Genomic DNA, 20777 nt, shown 5'->3' with positions numbered 1-20777 from the left:
CTATGCTTAAGCATAGAACAGGAATTTCTTTGAGTCATTATTGATTTTAGAATTGATACAATAGAGATACTTGGAATGACAGAATTTCCACCCTACTCAGTCCTAACAGGATTTAGGAAGGGCTGCAGCATAGATCAAAATTTAATTATTCCAATCTCTACCCTACTCAGGTTAACAAGATTTAGAAAGGGCTGTAGCAAAGGAGCAAAGATTTAATCATTTGAAAATATGACCTTCAACAGATATGTGCAAAAGCCAGAAACCTCTGGGCGGTCCTGGGTTAAGCTAGAGCCTCCATTGGCACAGGGAAATTGATGAACAGTGATTGGTAGATGTGAGGACTGAGGGGAGGAACTTGGATGGTTTCCTTAAAGATAGGGGGTCTGAAGACTCGAGAGGGGCGTTTTTGAGTAGTTGGTCGGTGTGGTTCGTGTGGGCTCTGAGAAGCTGAAGGTGGGGGCCTCTGAGACTGTTTCTCCATTTTGGTCACGTGAGTAATAGGGACTGATCTCTTTTCTTTGCCCCAGCTATCTAAGGGCTTGGGCCTTTTGGCCCAGCCTAAACAGAAGGGGTATTTAAGCCCTATTTCCTTCTCTCCCTTTTCTCTCTCTCTATCTCTAATTACTTCCCCCTATTGTAATTAAACTCCATAAAAGATTGACGGCTGACTTAAGTTTTCATTTAGGTGCTGATTCCTTGGCGACCTTAAATTAATATATATCAGTCTTTTAAAGTGATTCCCTTGTAACACCTCCCGGGCTCCCCCAGAGTCCTACCCTAAAGATTTCTTCTTCATAGCAGGAACAATCTCTGTCTCAATGTCCACATTCAAGTCAAATTTCAGTGTGAAGCACTCCTTGCTTGGGTCCTAGCAGGGAAAACATGGAGTTAGGGGCCTCAGGGGCCACTTTTGTGACTGGGGGGAGGGGGGGGCGGTGTAGGGAGTCGAGGAGTGAATTGCCAGGGAGAAGAGAATCCCATTCTGGGACATGACAAGATTTCTGAGCTCAGAACAGCTGGAACAGCTGGCGTGGGGCGAATGATCACAGCCTCCAACCTCAGAAGAGGGGGTACAGCCACCAGAATAAAGCTGTCCCAGCCAAAGGCAGTGGTGGGCTGAGTCAGGGAAGTGTGAGATGAAAATGAATATCCCAAAACTCCAAGTATTCTATTTCTAAGATTTATTAATAATCACTTGAAGTAGAGGAAATAAAAAGACAGAAATAAAGCATGAGTGAAGACAAGTTTTCCTAACCGTGACAGCGAGAGAAAAGAGAGGAGCAGCGGGGTTACAGAAACTTTGTCTCCAAAATGAAAGGATGTAACATGAGGATGAAAGGGGGATTCTGGGAAACAGAGTCCTTGGGGTACAAAATTCTAATTACACAGGAGGACTGAATTTCTAGACTGAGCTGTTGGCATTCTGCAAATTTCCCCACCCTAGGACATAGCCCCAGTGGTCTCCCCCTAATTATGACTCTACGTGGAGTGATCAGGGTCAAATCTCATCTCTCCAACCCCTACTGCCCTGTGCACTCCCCCTGAGTCTGAAGCTTTAGGATGTATGGATGGGGGGAGGGGAGGAAGAATGGGCCATGACCCCCAGGGGAAGGAAGCACCCCCAAATCTGATGCACGACGGCTAGGATCCCCCCCCCCACCAGACACCCACAGGGGCTCCTTACATCTGTGTGTCTCCTCCGAGCTTTCTTCTTTGACAGTTTCAGACTGGAACCCTTCTTTTCCCTGTGGAGTGAAGGCAGGAGTTAGGGCACTGCCATAGGACTGGAGAAGGAGGGTAAGGAAGGGCCAGCCCCAAAGCCCTAGACAGAGAAGTGGGGACCTTCAAAACCCATCCAACCAACCAAATGGCCAGGACTGAGAATAGCCAAGTCCTGGTTTAAGTGGTCGGCACGCCCTCTAGTGGCCACTGCTGGAATCACACCCGATTTAAACTGGGCAACCCAGGATTACTGAATTTGGAATTGGAAGGAACAACATTTTTTTTTAATTTAACTCCTTCCCTTCTATCTTAGTAGCAAATCTAGAACAGAGGGCTAAGAGCTAGGCTGGCAAAGAGAAGGTTTGGCTTTGTGGATTCTTTTCTTTTCTTTTCTTTTTTAAACCCTTACCTTCCATCTTGGAGTCAATACTGTGTATTGGCTCCAAAGCAGAAGAGCGGTAAGGGCTAGGCAATGGGGGTCAAGTGACTTGCCTAGGGTCACACAGCTGGGAAGTGTCTGAGGCCAGATTTGAACCTAGGACCTCCTGTCTCTAGGCCTAGCTCTCAATCCACTGAGCTACCCAGCTGCCCCCGGATTCTTGTATTTTAAACCCTTGGCTTCCATCTCAGAATCATCACCGTGGATTGGTTCCAAGGCAGAAAAGCAGGCAACTGAGGGTTAAATGACTTATCCAGAGTCACCCAGGAAATATCTGAAGTCACATTTGAACCCAGGACTTCCCACCACACCTTCCATGCTACCTAGCTGCCTGGCTGGAACAAATATCCTATTCCTAAGCTCCCATTTTATGGATGAACAAACTGAGACCCAGAGCATAGAAGTAATTCATTTAATGGTCTTAGTTCTGCCATTGGCTGGCTGGATGACTTTCAATCATTTTTCTCATCTATAAAATGAGGGCTTGGAATGGCAGATCTCTAAGGCTCCCTTTGGGTGTGGGATTCAAACCCAGGGCTGCATCCCTTGGCTCACACTTCCAGTTCTCTACAGGATAGAGCCCAGGGGCCAGGAAAGTGAGCCCCCCCCACAGCCCGCCCCACTCTGAGGGCAGGAGAGGCTCCTGCAGGGTCAGTCTCCCCCAAACCCCTGGGAACCGGAGAAGGAGTCTGCCTCGTTCACCAGGGGGGGAGAATGGGCAGCAGAGCTCAGCTCGCTCCTACAATAAGCCGAGGCAGGTATCCCACCATCCCTCACCCTCCCTTGTCCCAGGCTCACCCTTTGCTGTCCATTAACCCTTCGTCATCCTCTTCCAGGTCTGAGGCTGGACTGGTTCGGGGGGGACAAGACCGTGTGGAGACATTCCGGGACAGGACGGAGCCTGGAGGAGCAAAGGAAGGAGAAATAGGATGGGGTGAACCCCCTTCCATGCTGCTCCTTTTCAGGGCAGAAAGGAAACTGGTGGCTGGATGTCTACGGCTCATCTGGTGACCTCCGAGACTCTAGTCCATAATATTTATAACAGCCAACATTTCCAAAGTGCTTTAATGTTCCAAAAGTGCATCAACTCATCTGATCCTTGAAACTGGAGACTGATGTTATTATTTTCCTTATTTTACAAATGAGGAAACTGAGGCAAACAAAAATTAAGTGGCTTGTCTGGTCTGGGGTACGTGTCTGAGGAGGGCTTTGAACCCAAATCATCCGATACATTCCTATTATGGCTAACATTTATATAACACCAACTATGTGCCAGGCATTGTATGTACCAAGTCCTTTCATTTGATCTTCACAACCACCTGCAAAGGGACTACTATTTATCCCCATTTTACAGATGAGGAAAAAAGAGGCAAACAGAGGTTCAGTAACTTGCCCAGGGTCATACAATCAGGAAGTATCTGAGCCCCAGAGAAATGAAGTGATTTAAAGACTCCAAGCCCAGAGATCTATCCCTCCTCCCAGGCTCCCCACTCAGCATTGGCCCATCCAACACCATGACCCAGCGCTGGCTCTTCGGAGCCTTTGAAAGCCAAAAAGCTCCCAGGAAGAGAAGGGGGCTGGTTGGGAGGGGAAGATCCAAGGAAGAAGGCTTTAGTCGGAAGGGGCAGGCACTCCATCCCCCCCCCAAGCCCGGCTCACCTTGGGGAGGCAGGTCAAAGCGAATGTGCCCGTCAAAGTGCATGGTGCTATGAAACTTGCCGTCACACACCTCACACAGGTTGAGGGGCCCCCGGCGGTGGAGCTGCTGGCAGTCGGCGTGGTGACATACCTGGAGAAGCAAGAAGCAAACGTCTCCGAGAGAGGTCAAACCAGGGCGAGCGTGCAGACCCCCGTCTATCGCAGAGGATGAGCACTAGGATCCCCTTGCTCAGTGACTCTGAAATCCCACCCATTCCTCAAGCAGAATCTGACCAGTGGGCTTCTGAGTGACCTCCTGGAGCCTACCCTCTCCCAGGCATTCCCTTCTACTCCCATTTGCTGACATCATCAAGTCTAAGGCTGCCTGGTCGCTCCTAGCCATCTCGAACCCTCCTCCCTCTGAGTTCTCACTGTCCACCTCCCAAGATTAACCTTTGAGCAGTGCTGATGGACAACAGAATTCCATTCTATCCAATCATCATTGGCATCTACAGTAATGAGGGCACTGGGAGCGGCACAAAGTTTAAGGAAGACCCAGTCTAGCCCCACCTTTGTAGAGTTTTTGTATGGAAGGAAGATAAAACCCAGAGAGAATTATCAAAGGGAAAACTATGAGGGGGGTATATTGTGATACTCCATGTCAGAGAGAATTCAGAGTGTGTAGCAAGAGAGGACACTGGAGCCAAAGGCATAGGTCTTGAGTTCAAATCCCACCTCTGCCATTTATAAGGGGGCTTCATTTTCTTCATCTAGTCCCTTCCTGCCCTAACTGCTACCTAGCTTTCCCAGAATTTTTAAAATATTTGATGTTATCTTGTTTGATATCCACCACAACTCTGTTAAGTAGGAGTCATTATTTCCCCCATTTTACAGATGGGGAAACTGAGGCAGGCTTAATTCAAATTCTGGTTTTCCTGACTTTTAAGTTCAACATTCTCTCCACACTACCAACCTATGATCCTGTGAAATGCTACCCCCCCCCAATCACCTTATGTCTAGACTATTAGTCATTTGGTTGTCCTCTGCCTCAGATGCCTCCCCAATCCAGGCATCTTGTAATTAGTCACCAAAATAATTTCCCTGAAGGGCAGGCCAGGCTATGCGTCATTCCCCCTCTTTAATTAATCCCAGAGACTCCTCCTGCCTCCGGGATCAAATATAAAATCACAGGTTTGGCTTCTTTTTTTTTAATTATTATTACCATCCATCTCAGAATCAATACTGTATATTCATTCTGAAGCAGAAGAGTAGTACAAGGTAGGCAATGGGGGGTCCAGTGACTTTCCCAGGGTCACACAGCTGGGAAGTATCTGAAGTTACATTTGAACCCAGGACCTCCAGTCTCTAGCCTGGCTCTCAATCCACTGAGCTACCTACACAGCTCCCCCACACACAAACACACACACACTATCTTTTTGTTGCCTTTGACTCTTTGTGACCTGTTTGGGGTTTTCTTGGCAAAGATCCTGGAGTGGTGAGCTATGTCCTTCTCCAGCTCATTTTACACGAGGAAACTGAGGTAAAAGGTGAAGTAACTTGCCCAGGGTCATACCCCTACAGATTTAGCTTTAATGCCATTTAGAACCTGGCCCCGCTCTGTGGATTGAAAGCCAAGCCTAGAGACAAGAAGTCCTGAGTTCAAATCTGACCTCAGACACTTCTAAGCTATGTGACCTTGGGTAAGTCACTTGACCCCCATTGCCTAGCCCTTACAGTTCTTCTACCTTGGAACCAATACACAGTATTGATTCCAAGACAGAAGGCAAGAGTTTAAAAAAAAAAGAAAGAAAAGAAAAAAGAACCTGGCCCCCTCCTCCTTTCCAGTCTTCTTAAATCTTACTCCTCCTATGGAGGCTTTGGGGCAGTGACACCAGCCTCCTCTCATGTTCCTCCCCCCATCCAAACTTTTCGCCATCCCTCCTGGCTTCCCTGAAGTTCCAGCCAAGGCTCTACCTTCTGCAAGAAACCTTTCCTCTTATTGCTAGGGTCTTCCCTCGGAGCTTATTTCCCTCTTATCTCTAGTTCACACAGTAGTCAGCCTGTTGGCATGTTATCGGCCCCAGGAGAATGTGAGCTCCCTGGGGCAGGGATTGCATTTTTGCCAACCTCTGTATCTCTAGAGATTATCACATGGTTGTGGTTCATCCATCAGGTTTGTTTATTTTTTTTTAGTCACATCAGACTCTTCCTGACCCCATTTAGGGTTTTCTTGGCAAAGATACTAGAGCGATTTGCCAGTTCCTTTTCCAACTCATTTTACAGATGAGGAAACTGAGGCAAACAGGATTTAGTGACTTGTCCAGGGTCACACAGCCAGTAAGTACCTGAGGCTGGATTTAAATTCAGAAAGATTTGTCTTTCTGATTCCAAGCCAGTGCTCTATCCTCTTCCACCCAGCTGCCCTTGTCACAGAGTGAGCTCTTTGGATGGAGTGAAAATTAGGGTATTTCTGGCTAGCAGTAAAAACCCCAAGTAGAGGTTAAGCTGAAATCATTAGCTTCATTAGATTCAGCTTCGATCTCCCTTTCCCTTTCCCCTTCCCCCTCCCAGTCTTTCACACAACCCCTTTAGTGGCTCTCTTTTGCCCGGATGGAAGTTATTGTATTAGTTTCCTATAAATTGAGGGGTTTATGGGTCTCTTTGGATCTCTGATAAAGCCCCATCTGTCTGCATCTCTGATTATTTGAGGGACTAAAGGGGGTGCATCTTGCTCTATCAAGGCCCCCCAAAATTCCCTCTCCAGACAACCAAGAATGAATGCAGCCTTTTCTTCTTTCCTCAAGCCTCCCACCCCTTCCCTCCTCTTTTACCAAGAGACAGTGTCCGTTTGGACAGCTCCCACGTCTCCCCTTCATCACCCAGTTCTCTCCTCTTTTGCTTCAGTCTCTGATAAGAGGTCACCCCAGCCAATTCCCTGACTTGAGCCCTCCATCTTACACCCTTTCTTTGCCAGCAGATTCCCTTCCAATCATCCCTCCCTTCTCTCTGGTCTTCCATCTTTCCTTCTCCACAAACTCACATCTTCTCTCCCGCCTAAAGAAACAATCAACAGTAACAACCGCATCCTCTGGATGTTCTCGGCTCCTTACCTTATGGTCCTCCATCTCTTCTCCCATTTCTCAGCCAAACTCCTAGAGAAAGCTGGCCAGAATCAGATGCCTCCACTTCTGACTTCAGCTCCTCCCCATTTGCAATCTGGCCTCAGACCACTATAACAAACACTTTTCTCTTTTAAAGCCTTACACTGTGTATTGGTTCCACAAGAAGAGTGGTAAGGGCTGGGCAATGAAGGTCAAGTGACTTGCCCAGGGTCTCATAGCTAGTAAGTGTCTGAGGCCACATTTGAACCCAAGACCTCCCAACTGTAGAACTGGCTCTTAATCCACTGAGCCACCCAGCTGTGTCCTCTCCACTCCAAATATTTTTTCAGTTACTAAGTTTCATCAATTGTCCCTCCATGTTTCTCATATCCACTCCAGCCACGAGCTCATGCCCTCTCCCTTCCAGTCACATCTGATTGGTCTAGTCTTTCCTGTTTTAGAACCACCCATTAGATTATAAATTCCCTGAAGGCAGAGACTGTCTTTGGGCTCATTTTGTATCAAGTGCCCAGAACTTGGCACTTAATATTTATATTTATTATTTGACTGACTGATTAGCTACCAAAGTAAGTCAGACCACTCTGTGTCACTCCCCTGCTCTGGAAGATCAGTGGCTCCCCTCTACCTCTAGTATCAAATACAAACTCCTCAATTTGGTGTTGAAAGAAATTATCTTCCCAGTATTTTGCACCAGCCAACCTCCCCAGCACTGTCCTGCGTCACTTGACTTTGGTACTCTGGGTTCAAACCAAAGTGCCCTCCTTGCAGCTCCTCTTACACACAGGATGCTCACGACATCTCCTTTCTCACCCAGCTGGCTAGTTCATTCCCTGCTCATCTCTGCCTCCCTGATTCCCAGCTCCCTTTAAAGCTTGACTTAATGTCGACTCCTATGGGAGGCTTTTTCCAGATTCCTTCCCCCACTAAAAAATTAACCCTGTGTCTTCCTTTGTGGAAACTTGGGGCAGGTCTATTGTCTATGGCACAGGGGAAGGGTTTAAAAACATAAAATAGAATCTAAAACTCCTTGAGGGCAGGGGTGGTTATATATATATATATATATATATAACAAATAAACGTTTGTTGATTGATTTTATAACCAAATTGAGCCATTCTATTCCCAGTGTGCAGGGATCCTAAAACCAAAAAGTCCCTGTCCAGGAAAGTGCAATCACGTCATCACACTTGCTGCCTGCTTATTATGTGTCTGGCGCCAAGCTGGGCACGGGAGTGGGGCCTGTGACCTGACCACAGCTGGCATTTACATATCCACCCAAGATTTGTAAAGGTCTTCACATATGAAACTCATTGAGCTTCACAACACACATTATTATACCCATTCTTCCACTGAAGAAAACTGAGGCTCACAGAGTTTAATCCATTTGTCCATGACCAGGATGCTAGTAATAATAATAAGTCTGTAGAGCACCTGCCGTAGATTAGGACTTCATTTGGCCTTCCCAGTCATCCTGGGGGAGCCAAGTGCTCTTATACCCATTTTACAGATAATAGAACTGAGGATGGGAGAACTGACCCAGGGTTCAGGATGTGTTAAGCCTCAAAGAGCTGGTGAGTATTTGAGGCAAGATTGGAACTCAGATCTCCTAGATTCCAAATCCAGAGTTCTAATCATGACTTCACCCAGTTTCTTCAATATAAATGTCAACAGTGGGACCTTGAACTCGGTCCTCCTGACTCCAAGAATGATGACATTCTATCTGTTATACCAAGCTGTCTCCTTATGTTTCTGCCTACCAGGTTCTCTCTCTCTCACACACAGGCACATGCACACACCCACACACACACGTAAACCACAATGTTTTATAGGCATGTATGTATGTATACATGGACATATATTATGTATAGACTCTATACCCATGGTTAGGAAACATGATCAAATATATGCAGAGGATGTGTGGACACACCAATACATGCACATGTGTATTTATATACACATGATATGCATGTATAATGTGTGCACACATAAATATACCCCTTCATACATAGATTCAGGGTATCTTGGGCTTTAATAGTTTAAAACTGCAGCAGATCAAGAAACTGAGAGATCAAGAGTGTGTGTGTGTACACACATGAGAGTGAGAGACAGAGGGGGGAGGAGAGGAAGAGGGGAGAGAGAGAGGCAAAGAGACAGAGGAAAGAAAGAAGGAGTGAAAGAGAATAGAAGGAGGGAAGGAAAGAGGAAAGAAAGGTTAGAGGGAAGAGAGAGACAGAGAGACAGAGAAGGAGAAAGAGGAAGGGAGAGAGACAGCAAGGAAGACAGAGACAGAGACAGGGAGAGACAGAGGGAGAAAGAGGGAGGGAGACAGAGAGGAAGACAGAGACAGAGAGGGAAAGGGAGAGACAGAGAGAGGGAGAGACAGAGAGGAAAGAAAGAAAGAGGGAGGGAGAGACAGAGAGGGAGAAAGAGGGAGAGAGACAGAGAGAGAGAATAGAGAGGAAGGGAGGGGAAAAGGAGAAAAGACAGAGGGAAGAGGGGAGACAGAGACACAGATACAGAGAGAGAGACAGAGAGACAAAGAGGAAGTCAGGGAGAGACAGAGAGATAGAGACAGACAGAGAAAGGAGAGGGAGGGAGGGAAAGAGGAGAGAAAGGACAGAGGGAAGAGAGAGACAGTGACAGAGAGGGAGAGATAGAAAGGAGAGGAAGGGAGGGAAAGAGGATGGAGAGGACAGAGGGAAAAGGGAGAGACAGAGACAGGAAAGAAAGGAGAGACAGAGAGGAAGACAGAGGGAGAGACAGAGACAGAACAAGCATAGAATCCTGATACAATAAAGTATAAATTGAAAGACCTGTGGACAGAGGCCCTGTGGAAACTAGACCAGTAAACAACATCATCAGATGGACAGTACCAAATAGTTTAATCTGACAAACAAACATTTATTAAGCACCTACCACACATAAGGTCCCATTAAAAGAAAACCCTGTCCCTGGCCTCTAGGCTTTCCAGGCTGGTAAATCCTAAGGGAGGGGAGGAAAGGGGAGATCAGAGGAGTCCGGAAGGCCTCCCGGAGGAAGTGGGGCTTGAAGCCTGGAGCAGGCTGTGGACAAGGAGACAGGGAGGGCATTATTCCCCATTCTCTCCAGAGCAGGGAGGAAATCATCCCAAGGCAGCAGAGAGGAAGGAAAGGAGGAAGGAAGAGTACTTAAGGTGACCTCCAGGAGACCTTGCCTGGGCTCCTTTCTCCCATCTCCAAAGTTCCAGCACCCAGAATACCCAATGGAGAGCCGGGTTCATCCTTAAGCAAACTCTCCAGAGGCCCTACCATGGGAAGGGGTTGGCAGTGGGTGGCACAGAGTCTAATCAGAATCAGAAAGCCTGAGAGTCCCGTCCCTCCCCGATACTTGGTAGCCATCGAGGCATCCCAGGCAAGTCTCTAAAACTAACTCAGGGGTAGCCCCGCATGGTTGGAGGGAGTTCCCTCGACCAATTATATCACAGCCACCATGAGGCACCCTTAACTTAATTAACCACATATAATGCACACGTAGACAGACATACACCCATACTTTGTCTCCAAAGTCAGAGTGCAGAGCTTTGAGGTAGGCATACATGCATTCATCCATCTATGTGTGTATGTACACACATGCAGAGCACACATGGATAGCCTTGATATGTATCAAATGAAGAATGTTGGCGCTGCAAAAAGAACCAGAATCTCCAATCCAAGGCCCTTCTTTCCCACTGCAGACCTCAAATTCTGGCTCATAGAATGAGACCATCAAATCCAGGCAATCAGCAAGTATTTGTGGGGCAAGTAGGTGGCTCAATGGATAGAGAACCAGACTAGGAGATGGCAAGTCTTGGGTTCAAATCTGACCTCAGACACTTCTAAGCTGTGCCCCTAGGCAAGTCACTTAACCTCCTGTTTTTCTGCCTTGGAGCCAATACTTAGTCCTGATTTTAAGACTGAAACTAAAGGTTGTTTTGGGTTTTTTTTAAGTATTTGTTCAAGACCTACTCTGTGCCAGGTATCATAGATACCTACAATAAATAATAATAGATAAATATATTGTTAAATACAATAAATTGATTAAAATGTTAATTAAATTAATACATTAAATGAGCAAGATGCCTACATTCCACCTTCCAGCTGTGTAAAACAGGCCCAGGAGTTTGCCCAGTTAGAGAGCTAATAGGGAAGTGGGGGGTAAGGTGTGTGTGTGTGTGGGGGGGGGGGGGGGGGGGACATGGATAACCAGATCTCAACTCCTAATCAATGACTCTTCCTTCTGCACCATCAATTGCTTAAAATTCCATTTTTCGTGTTATTTTCCAGGAAAAATCAATTGATCATGCCCTACTATGTGCTAAGCACTGTACTAGACAGTGGGGATAAAAAAACAAAAATGAAACCATCCCTGCCCTCAAGGAGCTTCCACTCTACTTGCTAGGTGCATCTGTAGAAAAGTACAGATTGCTATAGAGGAGTGTAATCCCGAACTCCCCACCTCCCCATCTTGATCCTGTCCCACAGTCCCACTTCCTAGCTTACATACCTAAGGAGGGTAAGAGGGAGACCCCAGCAGTCCCCCGTCCCAAGTTCCAGGTCTATAAAACCCCTGCAGGGACTCCTGGGCTGGGAGGACCTCAAGTCTCTGAACTTGCTTTTTAATATACTGATAACTAATTGTATCTCCATCTAATCGGTTTCATCTGTCCATCTACGTATTTTCTTCGGTGAGACTTCCCCAGACTGATCCCTAATACCCCAAAGCCGGGTTAAGAACCCCTGATGTAGAGCTCAGGGGGGAGGGGTCAGGAAATGCTGGGAGAGAGCCATTTACAGAAACCCAAACCCCAGGGGCCACTCCGGATTTCAGTAAGTGGAAGCCAAGTTTTCTCCCCAGACCACTGGCTGTAGGGGTCCCTCAACTCTGCATGGATCGGCGCCTCCGCTGGGGGTCAGGAATGCGCATCTGGACCCCTCTGCTCAGAGGCAGAGGCTGAAAGGCTGGCAGGAAGGAGGAGGGCATCCTGAGTGGCCTGTGTCTCTCCCCTCCTTCCCCACACACAACTCAGGCTTAGCTGATTGTGCCTGGAGATCTGTGCCTCCGAAGGAGAGCAGCAGAAGCAGAAACTTCCTCCCTGACCTTAGGAGAGCCACAAGGCCCAAACAAAGGAAATAATAGAGGGTGTGGAGGCCCCCAGGGAAGGAGAGTGGCCCAGGGTCCCCCAGCTGTGCCAGAGGGGGAATGAACTAGAATAGAAGCCCTGGCACAAGTAACTTTCTCTGGGTTTCTCTAACCCCAAGGGAAGCTAAGAACTCAGAAGGAGAAGCTGGGGTAGCCACTCTATAGTACCCTACTGTAGTGGGAAGGGAACCTGGAACCTGGAAGAGGTGCGATCAATCAATCAATCCACAAGAATTCGAATTCTTTACACCCTTAGCCTTTATGATATGCTAAGTAAAAAAAAAATGCTTCCTGCCCACAAAGAGCTTCCAGTCTAATGGGGAGATAATATCTAATTCTGAATATACAAGATAAATATAGGATAGATTTTAATGACATCAGAGAGGATGGCCTGGGTTCCCGGGCCCCTCCAGGGCAAAGGTCCCTAAGCAGACCCACTCCAGAGAAACTGAGGGCTGTCGAGTGGGGGAGGGGGGAAGGCTGTGGCTCAGTAGGGGGAAAACCAACAGGAGAGTAGAAGGAAGTCAAGCGGGTCAGCCTTCCGGTGTTACATACATGTCTACACAGGTCCAGAGGGGCCGAGCCCATCCCATCCACTCTTTCACCAAGGCACAGGAGGAAAGCCTCAGACCCTCAGCCTCACTTTCTCCCACTGGCAAGCACATATCCCCTCCCCCCCTCCCAGCCCCATAAAGACCTTGGCTCAGATTCGGTCCAAGCACAGGCTTCCCGATGGGGGCAGGGCTCGGGGTGGCCAGGAACAGGGAAGAAACAACGCAGGGAAGAGGCTATGTCCTCCTGTGGCCACATCCTGATAACAGACAGGATATACGGACAATGCAGTCCTCTCTACCACCCAGGCTACTCTATTGCCCTGCCCCCAGCAGACGGAGACGGCTACTCCCAATTCCCACCCCATCCTGAATCCAGACACTTGGAGATCGTCCTTCAGGGCCCAGGTAGTGGGGCATACCGTGGACCAGGCAGGGTAGCTTCTCTCCCTCCCCAAAGTCGGCAGCCCCTGGGAATTAAGCGCAGAGATTGAACCTAGAGGACACCCGGGGTGGGAAGTAAAGAAGGAAGCAGTGGCAGGTCCAGGGACAGTGCCAGTCCCGCCCCCCCCCCCTTACCTGGTCCTTGCAGAGCCCTGCGTCCCTAGCCTGAAGAAGCAGAGGAGAGGGCAGTCCTGGCCTGCGTCGCTGGGAGACTCCGTGGCCAGTCCCCATGGCAAGGGCCGGGAAGCCAGTGTCTGTGCGGCCGGCTGTGGACAATGCCGCTGCCCCCGCTTCCTGCCATTGTACAGCCCGCCCACCGGCTCCCGCCCCCAGCCAAAGCCTGGCCCTCTAGGGTCAGCCGCCCTGCCTTTGAAGGAGTCCCGGCTCCCACACAGTAAGGGATGGGGCGGGACCAGGTTGGGGGGGTGGGGTAGAGGAGGGCGATCCAGGGCAGTGGGGGGAGGGGGGGCCGCAGTAGACAAAGATTGGGCTAGGGCAGGCAGAGTCCTCGCTGAGGCACTGCGGGGATTCCCTCGGGCCAAACTAGGCTTTCCCCAGGGTCCGAGGCTGGGGCGCCCCCCCTCAAGGTCTGGCTTCTCCCAAAATATTGAGGTATTGAGGCTACGTCCTGCGGCTCTGCCTTCCGCCAGGGGGCGCAGGGTGCCCAGGTGGGTCTCATCTCCGCCCCCCACCTCTCCATCCTTACCGGGGTACCCAACTAGAGAGAGACTTTCAGGGGCAAAGGGAAGGGGACTAAACAGAGGGAGGGGGGGCAGGGGTGGGCACTCGGGGCGCAGGAGCAGCACCGATCCTCCAAATGGGCGCCTAGGCACCAAAGACTCCGCTCCAAGGCTAGGGGAGGATGGATTCGGGTGGGACCCTGGGTATGGGGTCCCTCCGGCCAGTTTCACCGTCTCCTGGGCTGCAAAGCAGCCCCAGACGAAGCAGCCTTGTGGAGCAGTGCACCTCCTCCAGCCAGAGGCTCAGACCGTGGCAACCCCTCGAACCTGAACCCAGCGTCTGAGCAACGACAAAGCCTCCATTAAGGCCTCCTTCCTCCCTAGCCTAGCGGTTGGCCTCCCTCAGACTCCAGTGGCTGGTTGCGAGTGAGGAGACCCTGGGAAGAGGCGTGGGGGCTGCTAGGTAGCCCCGGGTCAGGAAGGGCCAAGCAGGCCCCAGGGTGATGAGTAACTTCTCCTCCTCCCGCTCAAGGGAAGGGGGAGGCCCGGTGGGTGGAAAATCCCCAGCCCAGAGGTGCCCCTACACCTGCTAGGGGTGATCCTAGCCCATCCCCCTTGTTTTCCCGGGACTACACACCTCCTGCGACCAGGACAGGAGTAGGAGCCCAGGGTAAGGGGGGATCTCCCTCCAGGGTGGCCCTCTTCCTACCCAGACCTCCAGAAGGGCTGGGGTGAGGGAGGAGCAGAGACCCGGCAGGCTGGGGCTCGTCCTGTCTAGTCCTGGAAGTGAGAGGTGGGAAGCCAGAACCTGGCCCCTCCCTTCATACTAGGCGGAGGAGCAGGCGGCTCACCGCACCTGGAGGGGTGGGGGATGGAGATTCTCCTACCCATCAACCCCCCCTCCACAGCATTGCACCCCTCAATTGATATGGCTCCGTCCTGGGATCCAGGAGGAAGCACAGCCTGGCGTGCGGTGGGGGAGCCTCACTCCGTGGAAGCTCAGCTGGGAGTTGGAGACCTCCCTTCCTGAGTCACTGCTCTAACTCTGTAAGGAGGGGGTGTGGAGGACCGGCTACGGGGCCCTGACCCCCAACCTTGGGGCACAGCTGGGGAATGGGGCTCCCCCTTCACCCACTGCCCAGGGGCACTCAGTACTAAGAGCGAGGGCGCCAGAGACCAGGAGCCCGGGGCTCCAGCTTCAGCCTCCTCTTTGATCTCCATCTCCTCGCGCCTGAGGATAACGTTACCCAGCCCCAGCTGGCCCCTCCCCCTCTTCCCTCAGGAGCCCGAGCCCTAATTAGCTAATGAGCCTGGGCCAGCTCGTCTGTGCCCACACGGGATAAGATGCCAGGGGGTCTGAGAAGCCCACTGTTGGTCTTAGGTGATCTCAGGAGAGAGGAGGAGTCTCCCGGGGACACCAGGACTCTGGCCTCAGCTCCCTACTCATGAGTCAGGGCGGACTTGTTGAAACTGATACCCAGAAACCAGATCACCCTGGATGAATAATGAAATCTTCAGGAAAGGAGCGCCCCTCTCCCCAACTCCCTATCCCTGTGGGCCTCCACAGCCACGGAGAGACTGAAGAGAATGACTCAGGGCTCTCCTGCCCCTTCCCCTCCACCCCCACCCTTAAACACAACCTTCTCTGGGGGAAAGACTCAGAGTTTGAGGGCGCTAAGCGGGAGCACTGGAGTCAGCCTGGTCAGAGCTAACAGGTCGGGGGTCTGATTCTGGAGGGATCTTTCCCTGGGCAGAGCAGAAACATAGTAGAGAGAGAAGGGACTAAGTATGAAGCAGCACCTACTATGTGCCAGGTATTTTGCTTAGTGCAATAATCCTGGGAGGTAGATGCTCTTATTATCCCCATTTTACAGTTTATAGGAAACTGAGGTCTATAGGTTAAGTGACTTGCTCAGGGTCACAGAGTTAATAAGTATTCTAGGCAGGATTTAAACTCAGGTCTTCCTGACTGGTCCAGCACTCTAGCTGCATATCAGCCAGGGATCTTGGCTTTCCCCTTGGACAAGGAAAAACAAACAAAATATTTGAGCTGGAAGGGACCTCTGGCTCATTAAGGCTATTCCCTATTTTAGCAAGAACCAATGATCTCAAATGCACATAGTAGGTGCTTAAAAATGTTGTGGACTTGGATAGAGGATAGTAGGAAAAGCATTGTATTTTGACTCGGTGGATCTGAATTCAAATCCCAATTCTGTCACTCTTTACTTTTATGTAATCTTGAGCAAGTCACTCTCTGGGCCTCCATGTGTTTCCCCCTCTTTAGGAGGAGGAGGTTAGGCTACATGGTCCTGGAGGTCCCTTCCAGCCAGCCTGTCAGTCTTTCCCCTCCCCCAAGGACAGCTCATTCCATTTTGGGACCAAGGTGGATCTCAGAAACAGCCACTGGACAAACATTTTAATAGATGCTTACAATGTGCCAACCGCTAAATACCAGTGATAACAAAGAAAAAAGCAAAAAATATTCCCTGCACTACATTCCAATCTAAGTCCTCAGACTGTCAACTCTGTCTACCCTATGCTCTCCAATCCCCTCCACAACTGGGGAGGGCCCTACCTGGTCCCCCCAGACCCCAGAACAAGTCCCTTCCGAATCCTGACCTCCTTTTCCTTTAACTTGAAAGCCAGAGGCTCATCTAGACTGGATAATGTCTTAGAAACTGAATGTAGGGACCAGCTGGGTGTAAAATGTTCACATTGCAAATTTAACAATCTGCTGGACAGTTGGAACAAGCTTCTGCACACCCCAATACATCCTTCTCTGTAACTCAGCATCCTAAGTGAGATGAAGGAGTTGGAGTATGGCTCCCTTCCAGGTTGAGCTAGATCAATGTTCCTATTCTAGTCTCTAGGAAGAAGTCCGGCTCTGATCTCCAACACATGCCAGAACTTTTGGAGACAGCCATGCTGGAGACCTTGTGTCCATTTCAGAACTAACAGGGCTCCTAGAGAATCTGCCGACCTGAGGCCAGAGGCGGACACACTAATGATCTCTTTTGGGGATGCACCATCCCCAGAGAAGCCAAGGAATTCTGCCACAGCCTGCTTTTCCCAGAAACCCCTTGCATAATAGTATCCCCTAATGGGATCTGGTCCTCCAGGGGACACTGGACACAGGCAAAGAAGTGCTTTCCTTGGGTACCTACCAGAGAGGAAATTTCACCCCCTGCTGGCCCTGAGAAGAATCCTCAAATGACTTTATCTCAGCAAATGTCTGAAACTCAATCTGGAGTCAGGAAGTCTTAAGTTCAAATCTGACCTCAGGCCCTTACTAGCTGTATGAGCCTGAGAAAGTCATATAACCCATTTGCCTCCATTTCCTCATCTGTAAAATGAGCTGGAGAAGGAAATGGCAAATGATTCCAGTATCTCTGCCAAGAAAACCCCACAAGGGGTCATGGAAGGGCAGATATGGCTGAAAAACAACTAAATAACAATTTTCCCTATCTCACCAAGGGGTCAGGCATGGACCCAGCATATCCCAGGGATGTTCCTCAAGCTGCCTTTAGGCATTTGTGTGTTTCTTGATAGAATGTAAGCTTCTCAAGGGCACGATCTGGTTTTTTATGTTTATCTTTGTATCACCTAGCACAACACAGAGCTCCAAATGGAACAGAAGGTCCTTGAGCACAATGCCTGGCACAGAGCAAGCACACACATAGTAAATGCTTGTTGGATGCCTCATTGCTCCGCCTTTTCCTACTTGAATCATTCTGGTCCACCTTTGAGGGGCAGGAGCATAAGATCAGGAAAGAGAAAGAAGCTGGATTTGCATTTGAGTAGCTTTACTACTTACTCCCCCAGAAAACACTGAGCATGACCCTCACTTCTGAGCCCTCTGTTTGCGCATCTGACAAATGGGTTTGATCATACACATGGGGAGGCTGGGAGGAAAGTGTTTGGTAAACCCTCAAGAGCTAAAGAAATAGAGGCCATTATTTCTTCAAAAGGAAAGGGAATGTGGGCAGCTGGGTGGCTCAGTGGATTGAGAGCCAGGCCTAGAGACAGGAGGTCCTAGGTTCAAATCTGGCCTCAGATACTTCCCAGCTGTGTGACCCTGGGCAAGTCACTTGACCCTCATTGCCTAGCCCTTACCACTCTTCTGCCTTGGAGCCAATACACAGTATTGACTCCAAGCCGGTAAGGGTTTTAAAAAAAAAAAAAAAGGAAAGGGAACTAGAAGGTCCAAGGACTGTATTTGACAGAAAAGGAAACTGAGGTACAAGGAGATTAAGTGACTTGCCCAAATCCCCATAGGTGGTAAGGATTTGAACACAGGAGTTCTGATTTCAGAGATCAGGTGTGATTGGACTCAAGCAGTCTGGTTTGCTTGGCAGTCCCCTAGGGAGAAGATTGGGGTAGAAATAAAACAGGGAGGAAATGAATCTCTTGGGAGGTGGACATTTAACTGTGGGGTAAGCTATGGAAGAGAAGCAATGGCCAAAAGGCTGGACAATGGCTCTTCCTTTGAGAAGCATCTTGGTACAATGGAAAGAGGGCTATAATTGGAGTCAGAAGACCTGAGTTCAAATCGAAATTCTGACCCTAGTCAAAAACAAAAGAATGGAAAAGTGGAAAAAGGACCATAATGGGAGTTGGAAGACCTGGGTTCAAATTTCTGCTTCCTACTATCTGTGGAACCTAGAACAAGTCACTTAATTTCTCTGGGTCTCTGTCTTCTCATTGCTTAAAAGAAAGAGGAAAGGTTGGTCAAGATGGCCACTGTGGGCCCTTCCAGCTCTTATTCTATAATCTAAATACCTTAACCTCTCTGGGCCTCATTTTCTTCTTCTATAACATTAGGATCTTGGAATAAGATGGCCTCTAAGGTCCTTCCCAGTTCTGGGTAGAATAACCTGCCCCCCACTCCCCAAGAATGTTAGTCCTTTAAGAACAGAATCTACAGCTTTTGCCTCTGCATCCCCAAATTGGGCTCCACTGGACTGCCTGCCTCCAGCTCTGGTCTTCATAATGACAGCTCACATTTACTTAAGAAAGTGATTGGTCCATGCCTGACCCTCAGTTTCCTCCTCTCTATAATGGGCACAAAAATTCCTCCTGAAGACTTTAGGTTTTAAGGTTTGTAAAACACTCCCCTTTACAATAACTTTGTGGAGTTGGTAGTAAAAATAAATTCTCTGATTAGCAGACTGAACTCTCCTTCAGAACTGGCCAAATGCCTGCCTTTCTGTTTTCTGAGAGCTAGGTGGCATCATGGAGAAAATACTGGGCTTGGAAAAAGTTGTCCTTCCATATTGTGTCCACCTTTTCATGACCCCCTTGTTGGGTTTTCTTTTGGCAGAGATAACAGAGAGGTTTGCCATTTCCTTCTCTATTTCATTTTACAGATGAAGAAACTGAGGCAAACAAGGTGATAAATTATTTTCCCAGGTTTACACAGCCAGGAAGTTTCTAAGGCCAGATTTGAACAGGGGTCCCTCTGATGCTACCACTAGTCCTCTAGCTGTCTTGGAGCAAGACCTGAGTTCCAATGCTGGCTCAGTCACTTATTAGCTGTTACCCTGAGCTACTTATTTAAGCTGTCTCAATCTTCAGTCTCCTCAACAGTAAAAAAGGAAAAAAAGAGAGCATCTAGCTTTTCAAAGTTGAGAAGATCAAATGAGATTAAATGTAGAAAGTCCAACCGACACCAATGCTAGCAATTTTTCTAATTTTCATCATTAGGTTGATTGGTTAACAAAGAAGACAGCCACAGAGGGTATAGTAAAAAGAAGAGAGTCAGGATGCAGAGGCTCTGGATTCAAATCCTGTCTTTGTCCCTTTCTATCTGTGTTAAAGGATTGGACTGGTTTTATAATCCTGTGAACTCTCAAAGCCAAGGCAACTGTCAAAGACCATTAACTAAGTCTTCCTGAGGTTGCAAGAGGCACCAGCAGCTTGTGGCAAAGGTCGCAATGACAAAAACCCAGACAAAGAAAGCAAAGGTCCCAGAGGTGGGAACCTGGAGCTCTCTCCCACCCCTTCTCTTTGCTTCTCCACCCTGGAAAGTGCTTTTTTTCGACTTTAACTGGCCCTAGAGGGGCCTTCTTGGGACAATACACAGTGGTAGGGGGTCACTTTCAAGCTGCCACCCCCCATAAAACGCTTTCTCGGGCTCCCCCTACTGGTTCCACATTGAGCTTCGAGATCCCACAACCAGAAAAATCGGCCCCCAACCCTGAGCCCGCTAGACTGCTTCGTACCAGCCCCCTAAGAGACTTTCCTTCTGGAAGTGAGTGTGGGCGATACGGAAAAGCCTCAGGCAGCCTGTCGGAGACATGCGCCGCCGTTTGGAGGAGAGGAGTTTTGTGTCCATTGCCTAAGGTGATAAACTGAGGCCGCTGCCTCAGCGGCGTGGGCGCCGATCCTTTTGCTAGTCACCGCCAAGTCGGCACCCCAAGTCCCCAGATCAGCAGCAAAGGAATGTGCGGAGAGCACGCCGTCCCTTTCTACCACTCCCAGGGAGAGGGGGAGGGAGGTGCCAGGTGGTTCAGCTTTCCGCAGGTAGCCTCCCACGCACCCCTCCCCGGCTCGGGTCTCCTGATCCACCCACTACTCACCCCCAGCTTCCAGTCCAAGGCTCCGGATCCCCGAAGTGTGGGACGGCGGGAGCCTCCCTCTCGGACAGCAAAGGGGCCAGCTGGTGGCCCTCGGCTTGGGGAGGAGGAAAGAAGGGGAAGAGGAGGAGCCAGGTTCCCCCTGGGGAGCCACCTCGCCGCCTGGCCGAGCCCCGTAATTACGGTAGCACTGTCGGGCTCTACCACCACCTGCGGGCTGGGAGCGAAGGAGGAATGTACTACTCAGGGAGTGCGCAGGGCTGTGCCCGAGCACCGCCAGAGGGCCCGCGCAGCCCCCACCCCCCCTCGGGAGAACACTCCCAGTGGCCCAGAGGTCGGACCATCTCGGGCTCAGCCTCAGGGCCGCGGATCGAGACCACTTCTGGGATCTCCCTCCCCCAGCTAGGGAAGGCAGCGCCCCGGGGAGTGGGAAAACTGGAGAGGCCAGGAG

General features: G+C 49.7%; 1 protein-coding gene across 11 annotated transcripts in view; it reads right to left on the bottom strand.

The window, feature by feature from the left end:
- Window positions 1-20777, bottom strand: part of PLEKHG5 (pleckstrin homology and RhoGEF domain containing G5) — a 118965-nt gene that overhangs the window by 20583 nt on the left and 77605 nt on the right. For 9 of the 11 annotated variants that reach the window (XM_056795913.1, XM_056795911.1, XM_056795910.1 and 6 more), the window contains 4 exons: window positions 3821-3950; window positions 2960-3062; window positions 1685-1745; window positions 777-868 (listed from right to left, as the gene is read on the bottom strand). In XM_056795913.1, the coding sequence (XP_056651891.1) occupies window positions 777-868; window positions 1685-1745; window positions 2960-3062; window positions 3821-3950 (386 nt within the window). Of the gene's footprint in view, window positions 1-776; window positions 869-1684; window positions 1746-2959; window positions 3063-3820; window positions 3951-13206; window positions 13431-20329; window positions 20457-20777 lie in introns of those variants that run through there. The other 2 variants (XM_056795915.1, XM_056795914.1) reach the window with 2 other exon arrangements.

This window comes from Monodelphis domestica, chromosome 4 (genome assembly GCF_027887165.1).
Source record: "Monodelphis domestica isolate mMonDom1 chromosome 4, mMonDom1.pri, whole genome shotgun sequence".
In the NCBI taxonomy this organism is placed as follows: domain Eukaryota; kingdom Metazoa; phylum Chordata; class Mammalia; order Didelphimorphia; family Didelphidae; genus Monodelphis; species Monodelphis domestica.
Note: the sequence above shows the minus strand (reverse complement) of the source record. Positions and strands in the feature narration are given on the sequence as shown.